The 10312-nt window shown below is 32.5% G+C and overlaps 1 protein-coding gene across 3 annotated transcripts in view; it reads left to right on the forward strand.

Moving 5' to 3' along the window:
- The window catches only part of LOC138933434 (cholecystokinin receptor type A), a 41674-nt gene extending 31611 nt beyond the window's left edge, over positions 1–10063 (forward strand). For 2 of the 3 annotated variants that reach the window (XM_070296138.1, XM_070296139.1), the window contains exons 5-10: positions 1064–1249; positions 1680–1855; positions 2803–3030; positions 3868–4112; positions 4651–4781; positions 8290–10063. In XM_070296138.1, coding sequence (XP_070152239.1) covers positions 1064–1249; positions 1680–1855; positions 2803–3030; positions 3868–4112; positions 4651–4781; positions 8290–8327 — 1004 coding nt within the window. In that variant the 3' untranslated portion in view covers positions 8328–10063. The remainder of the gene's footprint in view (positions 1–1063; positions 1250–1679; positions 1856–2802; positions 3031–3867; positions 4113–4650; positions 4782–8289) is intronic. The other variant, XM_070296140.1, reaches the window with a different exon arrangement.
- Positions 10064–10312: the final 249 nt, after the last annotated feature.

Raw genomic sequence — 10312 nt, forward strand, 5'->3', positions numbered from 1 at the left:
ATATACATAATATCCAGCAACTGAGACACATTGAATACTCTGCAATATTGAACGTCTACAGAAGAAATTGAGCCCTTTGTGCTGAAGGATATTGTGCTTGTGTCAATGAAACTTTGTTACGCGGAAGGTCTTTAATTATAATGAAGGAAGCGCTCTTAATCAATGAAACTTAATAGAACTTGATAAGCGACAAATAATAAATAACTTTTAATTAATATCAAACAATTCTTATATTTTATATACTGATTGATTGCATTTGTTTAATATTAGTCGTGACTTGTGATCCATTTGTTATAAAAACTATATATTATATAAAATGTTGTTTTTTGAAATATTAATTAGTATATGTATATATAACGATCTGTAACTCATTGTCAGTATACATAGGAGCAACACATGGCCATTATTATATTATATAATTCCTTCAGCGCTAATTGCGCTCTAACAGGTTTCGCTTCTTAAGATATTGAAAATCAACTGTGTGCAAAACAATATTAATATTATCGATACCGTGTATTATTTACTAAAGTCCTGTATCGAGATAAAGTTAATTGCATCGTAACATTATTACCGACTACTCCTTTATAATTTTATAAATGGTTTTATTAGCAAATAAAGTAGATTTCTAGAATATTAATTATTGTCATGAATTTAGGGATACAAAATCTGTTGTAATATATTGTATAATGTAAAATATAATTATTCTAATAATTTTAAAAATTAATATAATATTATCAATTATTATAAAATTATTAATATATATATTTTTTTATACACATACGTAGTATAATGTTAAAATTGATTCAATTTATTAATGAAACAATCTATGAAGTAAAAAAGAACAGATATATCTAATTTTAATCAACGAGTTTAATTAACGGTTATGTTTAGGATCTTCGTGTGGACAGATGAGGAGTTAGATCGCCTCTGTTTCAACCACGAGGTCGTTTTCCACTGGGAAAACGTGACGGCGATACGAATCCTCGATTATGTCACTTTATTTAAACGGCTTTATTACGGCTAAACGGTTGAAAATCTCTCTCACATCGTATGACGATTTCAGGAAGACGCAAATGTCGCGAAGACTGGCCGAATGTCGGTACCGAGAGAGCGTACAATCTTTTCCTGGATGGCACGCTGCTTCTGATACCGCTATTGCTCATGAGTCTGGCCTATTCGCTAATAGCGATAAAACTTTGGCGTGGTCTGAAGCTCGAGATACGACAGTCATCGACATGCACTAGAAGACGTAAGTGAAGAGCCACTTTGATACGTCAAATGCACCCACGTGCACCCATATTCTCGTGTCGCGAATATCATGGAAAGCTGCCTCTCGTACATCAATTGTATCTTCGCTCTGACATTTCTATTCCATAAAAAAAATTTACCTAACATACATCAACAAAATTGTACGATAGTGCATTTACAGTTAATGAGATATCACGATTACTGTGATACATCATTTATACAAGTTATTGAATAAAAATTAATACAGTTATTGAATAAAAAATTCGAAAATTGTGTACATTTCACCGCGAAGCGGAAATATAATTTGCCGGATATTTTTAAATCAAATTAATTATATATATATACGTCTATGAAATACCCTTTTTAGATAGTTTTAAGACCAAATTCATATTAAAAGAAGATCAAAAGGTTGTAAATATTATGAATTACAGTCGAGAGAACAGCGTCTAGCGCGATTGTTCGAGGCTCAACTTATAACAATAACAATGACAGAGATGCAAGATCGACGGTGGTATTTCACGCTGGCGGTCCAACTTCGAGGTCGCGTCGAGGCTTCTCGTCTTTCTCGAGGCATTTTCAAGGCACTCCCCAAGGTGCATCATCTAGGGTGAGAAAATATTGAGTAAACACGAAACATCACCTCGAAATCTAATATCAATAGGCGTTCAGTATCAATTAAATTATCAAAATTTATACTAAGCGTCGCCGAAGAGGCAAGAGAAATCAAAGGCGTTTAATTGAAATTAGTTTAAATTTAATTTTTAAATTATTTATTTTATTATAATATTATATATCTCTTAATTCTGCAAATTGAATTTATAAGATCTCTCTTAACAATACGTTTCAGTATACAAGGGCGTCAGTTTTTTTTTTTTTTTTTCTTTACGAACATTGATAAGGATATGCGAAAATATGTTCAAACACAAATTCTTATCAAATAAAACAATATTATTCCGTTCCATTATTCATAAATGAAAGTCAATATCTCGTAGTTGCGTAAAATTTTTATACTTTTACCTCTTTCTTTCTTTACATGATAAATTTCGTAATAAATTATTCAGATCTAGTATATTTTATTATCGGAATTCAATTTTATCACTGAAGAATTAATACAGTTTAAATACCTAATTAAAATTTTTTCAATCATACCATAAAAATATATTTTAATCTTACGATAATATTACAATTATCTTTTTGGGTTTAATATTCGAGCAATTATTCTTGTTAATAACTCACAATTAAATTTTATTATCTATATTATTATTTTATCATCACACAATGAATAACTTATTAATATAACCGAGATAAGTCGCGCAGTTTTGATTACATTGAGAGAATCACTGTATTATTATATAACTCCCTCCCTCCCCCCTCCCCCCTCCTCCCCGGTAATTGAGATTCCGTGATCGAGTGAAACAGCTCGCGGCAGATTAATTTGCGGAATAGGATAATGAATCAAGTCGTTCTCGAGACGAACATTCAAGCGGTGCGTGGCAACGGGTAACCGAGACATCGCATTTCTCTTCCTTCCTCTTCCTTCCTCTTGCAAAAAAGGTGCGGTTACCACGGACGGCGGTCTCCAGGGTGCTTACCGACAAGTGTCACGGTACAGATTTGTCCCAGGGATCGAGGATTCAGATACGAGCTAACGGAAGCGGCTGCTTAACGCGGGATAAGAAGGACGTTGCTAACGAGGATCAGCAGGACTCGATCTGTCCGTTCAGCAGACAACACGTGATACGCAGTAATTACATGGGGAAGAGCATCGAGGCGAAGAAGAAGGTATGAGCGAGCCGTTCGATTAAACGAACGACGTGTGGCACTGTTGCGGACGACCTATAACGATTTTCGCTTTAATGAAATTTAATGCGGTATTATGTATGCGCTCTGCATGCATATAAAGCGCGCTCGGGGTCGCGACTCCGATAGGTACACCCGTTTCTAGGAAATCGTGGAATCTGGAGCGAACGTAGGAAAAAGCCGCGCGATTACCGTTGCACGCCAGGTCGCGAGATATTTATCGGCAACTTTATTAACCCTTTTATTATTCGCCTGCGACGCACACTCGTAAAGAATCTTATATACGAATTTGTTTCGAAATTAAATGATCAAACATCGAACGTGAATTTTGTAGAGTGTCAAATTCAATCTGCCAACGATGTCAATTTTGTATTAGAAACGGGGAACGGCGTTTTGAAATAGAAAATTAAATAAACTTCTTTTTTTTTTTTTTAATGTAATAATAAAATGTGACAATAAAACATTTCTGGACCTATGCTTATATACTCTAGATTTTTTTTCGTATTTCTACTCATAGAATATACGGGCAAATTTTGATCGTTCAATTTTGAAACAGCCTATATATTCGTATTTTACATATATACATAAAGAAATTATAATATACATATTTTCTTTCTCTCCCTCTCCGTTATATATTTACGCGGTTTAATTTAGTACGCATGCATAGAACGCCTCACGTAGCTACTCTCGAATCATAGTGTCATAATACGCGTCACTAGACAATATCGCTAACAATCGTCTTTTGAATATGGATTCTGATCAAGGACGCTATGATGTGTGTTGGTTGCATTAAACGCGTCTTCTCGTCCGATGTCGCAGGTGATCAGAATGCTCTTCGTGATAGTCCTGGAGTTCTTCGTGTGCTGGGCGCCGTTGCACGTGATCAATACGTGGTATCTCTTCGCGCCTGATCTAGTGTACTCGGTCGTCGGTAGCACCGGTATCAGCCTGGTGCAGCTATTGGCCTATGTATCCAGCTGCTGCAATCCCATCACGTACTGTTTCATGAACAGAAAATTTCGCCAGGCGTTCCTCAGCCTCTTCGACTGCCATCGTTGCTGGAGGTAAAATCTAGGTGAAGCCGCGCGCGTACATCTTTCATCACGAGAGACGCAAACTTAAAGGAGTTATGATGACACGTAAGACGGATCTTCGCCTTACAAATCCGTTCCTCTTTACGAGTTGTAACAGTTGGCTGTTCCGACGCGCGGGTTTAAATTCGGGTGGAAGATGTACGTAGAAGAGTTCTCTCGAAGCTGCCGCGGTCAGTTAGAAAGGCTGTAATTACGTACCAGCTGTTCTCATGTCAAGCCCCAAAGTTATTAACGGGAGCGCGCTTGTTCTTGCTCTTATTTAGACAGAGAGTAGTAGAGTTTGTTTTTTTCAATGCAGGAAGGAATTTTAAATGTATATAATTATGTATATGTTTTTTTTTTTTTATGTATGTTATTTATATAAACTACACGCTTTGAGAAGATTTTAAAAATATATCTAATTTCAAGATTCAAGAGAAAAAAATCGTATACGCACGAATTAATGTCAGGCGTGAAATTCTCTATTGCAAATGAACGTTCACACAAACGGACGTGCGTTTTATTTTAGGGTAGGTTGCCGACACAGCGATATTGCTATGGCGACCACAGGAAATGCCGGACAAGCTGGCAATAATAGCGAATTAAGCGGAAATGACTCGACGGTATACCTAGGCAGAGCGTCCCTCGTCGCTAGATCAGGTATCATCACGCCGTTAAATTGATCGCGTTCATTATTGTCATCTCAGATCCGGTTGCCATCAATCATAATTTTCGAGATTCCGATTACGTTACCGCGATATTATACGATATCATGACGTACCAGATTCTATAAAATTATCATAATATTAGGTGTACAACTTTGCTTCCGTCGTTTTTTTTCCCGAAATTCGAGGCTTTATTGTAAAAAACTGGTTAGGCGTTTTGAAATTGCTCGTTGAGTTACTCCCAATGATCGTGCCAATTCTTTTTGACTTTGACTCGAGTCTTCATTAAGTAATGCCTCCAATTCTGCATCTTCGAAAACCTTCTCTCTTCCACCGCTATGCCGGTCTTCGACGTGAAAATCACCGTTCTTGAAGCGTTGAAACCACTCACGATACGTTCTTTCACTAATAGTGGCTTCACCATCAGTATTTGAGAGCATTCGATGAGCCTCAGCCGCAGATTTCTTCATATTGAAGCAGAAAATTAAAACCTCCCGCAAATGACGAGAATCTGGCTCGTAAACTGACATTTTCAATCGAGAATAACTTTATGATGCGGACACAAATCGACTAATGTTTCTATGGGGTTATGTTGACAGATGCCCAAGTTTATCGCATGACGTCTATGATCTATTTATTTCGACCACTAATTACCGCTAAAGCCATCTATAGGAAAGCAAAGTTGTACACCTAATATTATCATGATATCACACGAGATCGCGACTTTCGAGAGTCTGTCGCCTTGCCTTTTTTATTATATTTCAAAATATTAATTAAATTCTATACATAAACATTTTTATGTTGTACAAAAATATAAATCAAATATACATTTAATGCACGATATTTTCCACATTTAGTAAGATTAGTAACAAGGAAAATTAAAGCAGTGACATGATCGATAATGGTCCGTCGCGAACCAACACTCACTGGCTTTTCATGGTATTCGGTTACGAGTTCTCATGTGTAATTCCTTCATGAGATACCCGCATTTACTATATATGCATTGGATGTGTCTCTAAACTTTTGAATAAATAATTAATTGCGCTCTAATTTCTGCTTGTGTGAAGGTTAATTATTTATATCTGTTCTACATGAGGATATCTTCGGTCTGCATATATAACAACAATGTGGAGATGAAAGTAGGAATTGTAGCGCTTAATAATAACAGACATACATATAAATATCTTATTTTGTTAAATTTTCCGCGTACAGGAAGATAATTAAATGTATAAATAATACTTGTATAAAAATATAAAATAGAATCAATTGCCGTTCTTCAATTTTTACGTCGGAAAATATATCTTTGAATGCATAGCTTATAATATGTTAAATTTTAACATCTAACTAACACTTCGATGCATATTTCGATCTATAAATTTATTTTTAGAATACTGATCAGTATGCTGTATATTTTATATACTGACAATGAGAGGAAAATAGAATTTCATTTTTGTGTAATTTTATTTATATAATGCTTTTTTGTAAAAAGATTGTAAAAATATTATCTTCTGAAATTGGTTTTTTTTTGTTGCATAACCGCATCTACTTTGTGCCTCAAAGACCAAAATTGCGAATTATTGCGGTTTAATATTCAAAGGAAAAAAAAAGATTATCACTTTGTACGTGTATCGAAAAAAAAAAAAAAAAAAAAGAATATTCTTTTGTAAAATGGAATATAGAAACGTAATTTTACCTTGCAAATGGCAAATTAATATTGATCAATCGTGGAATATAACTATGTATTATAAAAGGAAACCAAACTTTTTTAAATATAATTTTTCGAATCTTGATTTTTTTTTTTTAAAGAATATAAAATTCTATGAGATGTTGAATTAAAAATAAAATCAATATATTTTCTTATATATGCGATAATTGATTATAATATGCAACATTTGATATATGACAGGCTCACGTAAACCTAAAAATTGGAAATTGATTTTTTTTTTTTATATGTAATTGCATTTTTAATCTGATATTGCGCAAATGCCCATTTGCTAAATATGATAAAATCTCTGTGATAAACTCGAATTTACATAAATTCCATAACAAGTTGGGCATTATCACATGTGACATAGCATTTAATCACATTGTACTTTGTACGCAACAGACAATCATGATTAAATTTCATAAAAATTATAAGCGTTTATCCTTCAAGATAATTAAATTTAAACTCCGTAGGGATAATATTCCACATCTTTTTTCTTTCAATATAAATGCATTGTCCCGTTTTCATCTTTAAAAATTTACTTCATAAAATATGTATTTTACTGTAATTTTTACTTTATCCGTGCAAGAATATGTACGGAAATGCGTTTTAATTAAGTTACTAAAAATACCCGGATAATTAACATACATTCTTAAATAATTGCTTGAGTCCGAATATGTATATATAATGTGAATTTTAATTTGGAAAATGAATCTCTCTATCCGAATCTATATATACGAACTTTTGCTTGATGAATAATGTTCTACTTCTTCTTTTTACCAAAAATTTTGAATTTATTTTTAATGTATGACTATAAAAAACATATCCAAAAATAAAGTATTTTTTATATTCGTATAGCTTTAATCCCGAATTAACAAAGAGAATTTACAGAATCGGATAGATACGACTTCTCGTATTATATGCGGACACATCCGGACTTAAGTAAACGAGTAATCAGTGATTATCAGAGTTGGGAACGTTACTTTATAAATATAAAAGTAACGCGTTACCGTTACCGTTATTTTTCGTAAAAAGTAACTCGTTACCGTTACTTGGAAAGTAACGATTCGTTACTTTTTCCTTATGTTTTTGTTTTCTGTAATGCTAAAATAAGCTATTAGATTATAAAATTATTTAATAATCAATATTAAATGTAATAATCTATGTTATAATTAAAAATTCTAAATTAGCCTCTATATAGCAAGCGTTTTTTATATTAAACTTATTTAACGATTCTAACTTTTTACATTAATATCTTTACTTTTTAATACACTTATCTTTATAGGAATTTTAATTGTAATTTACAAATTTCAATTTTGTCAAAAATTTTTATCAAACATTGTTTTTAAATATTGATAAGAGACATATTGATATTAATAACAGTGTATTCTCAAAATATTCACTCTCAGTATTGTAAAATCTATAATTTACGTTACTATAGATTTTCAGTACTGGCAGTGACTATCAGAATGCAGCCTATGATAGAAGACTACAAAATATTTTTCAAAAAATACATCTATTGAATAGATATAAGGTAATAAAGAATCAAAAAATAACGATAAAAGTAACGGCTAATTCGTTATCGTTACTGTAAAAATGTAACGACGTTACCGTTACCGTTACAAACAGAAAAAAGTAACGATCGTTAGCGAATAAAACGTAACTATAACGATAACGACGTTACGAGTAACGCGTTACTTCCCAACCCTTATTGATTATTTGAAACTTGGACTATCGCACCCGCAAAATCCAGGTCGTATTTGTACGATCCCTTGTCTTCACGGGAATGTTGTTTCAGAGGTAGTTCGGTTGCTGGAGGAGGAAGATCGCGTCTAGTATAGGTCGTGCGGATTATGTGAAGAGGTGACAGGATCGAATGTATCTCTACCCCAATCCCGCCAGCAGGAGGAGGATTTTTTTCTGAAAATATCCTGGCGACCGCCCGTCGATAGGATCGCTTGTCGTGGAAGCGGTAAGGAACTCTCATGTGCCGGCACGTCTCATTGCTCATCTAGATCTTCTTGCGTGGACAATCTCAACTTCCTTTACGATTAACCGAAGCGACATACAATATATCGACGTTATTCTCCGTGATATGCGTATTTTTTGGCCTAACAGGTATTTCAGAGATCTCTTTTTATACTTTTAGTTAATTCCTAGAGATTATAAAACGTATATAGAGAGAAAAAGAAATTCCTAGGGTTCTTGCCGGATTCCCGTTGAATGTCTTATTTTTCTATTCTACATCAAATCGATCGAACTTTTTTGTACGGATCAGTCAAATGGATCAGATGGATGAAAGTTTTATAATGTAATTACAAATACGTAAAATAATTAATTTGTTACAAGCATGTTATATCTTAATAAACTAACAACTTGTAAAATCGATGAGATTGATATTCATCGATAAATCATGCATTGAGTGTACAATTAATTGTCGATTGATACATTTCTAACAATGATAAGATCTTTTAAAATAATGGTTACGAATATTTAAAATACTGTAATTTTACATCGATTCTCTTATCACACGCTATAAATCTTGGCGATGTCGCAAAAATTACATTTTTGGAAGATTAATAATTAATCTGATTTAGCGAAATAATGTTTTGCATAAAAAAAGTGACGAAACGCTTTCGGCACTTTCGCACAGGCAAGCTTAACGCGTAGAGCCATAAAGTATATTTGTTGAATAAATGGAATTTTATGTGGGAAACAAACACAGTTATGTCATTTCAGCTTAACATCTTGTTCATTTACGTTATTTATATTAATTTCGAGAAACGGTTTTATATTTAACGCTTGCACACATACATATATCGAATCAGATATTTTACAATAATTGCAATTTTAAAATTGACAGCATTTAAGTTAATTTCCATTAATTTCTTGCGATGAATACAGATACGTTTTAGAGATACATCTATAACGTGTAAAAAATTTTTTTGATAAAATACATTATTTAATATGCGAAAGAGAAAAAGAGGAAGAGAGATAATTTATATATAAATGCCACATGTTACGCAGTTCACATATCTTTCATAATACATATCTTCGATACATCTGTTGCACACGTTTTATGGACCCAGTCAGGGAATAACCCTCAAATAATAACACGAGAAATATACAACCCCACATTGCGCGGTCGCTCAAAACCATACTTGCTGAGTTTTTAGAGTTTTATTTATACTGTAACGATACTTTAATCCTTTAATGTTATTATTTTCGACAAAATGTTATTATTTATGTAACGTAACTATTTTCTGTTTAAATCGGTTACATATTGCTGCATAAAAATTGTAACATTCTAAAAAATTTACTTTTGCATCTATCATACATACATTTAAAAAAATATTATTAATAAAATGCTTCATTAGTATAGTTATTTTTTATATAAATATAACAAATTTCTCTTAAATATATTAAATATGTATACAAAATAAAAAATCTTTTGGCATCAATTTTTAAATGCTCCTTTTATTAAATAACTGTGTTTGTTTGGATACATTTTTCAATTACTTTTACATGATTTTTTAATATAATAATATAACAGTGTAACATATATATATATATTTTATTTATTAAAAATCTTTAAATGTTTAAAGAAAGAGATACACATGAAAATGCGTATCTCTACATGTACAAAAGTATATTGATCGTTACGTTATTATATTATATATGACAAAATATATAGATTACTACAATTAAATTATATATTAAGAACATCGTGGCTCAACTGGTATTATAAGATAATTATCCGCAAAAATTGCAGATTGCGCATCGCGTAAATAAAATAAGTCCTGTAGGGTTCTATATTCTTC

Source organism: Polyergus mexicanus, unplaced genomic scaffold (genome assembly GCF_030449975.1).
Source record: "Polyergus mexicanus isolate NDT 795.1 unplaced genomic scaffold, iyPolMexi1.0 SCAF_5, whole genome shotgun sequence".
Lineage (NCBI taxonomy): Eukaryota > Metazoa > Arthropoda > Insecta > Hymenoptera > Formicidae > Polyergus > Polyergus mexicanus.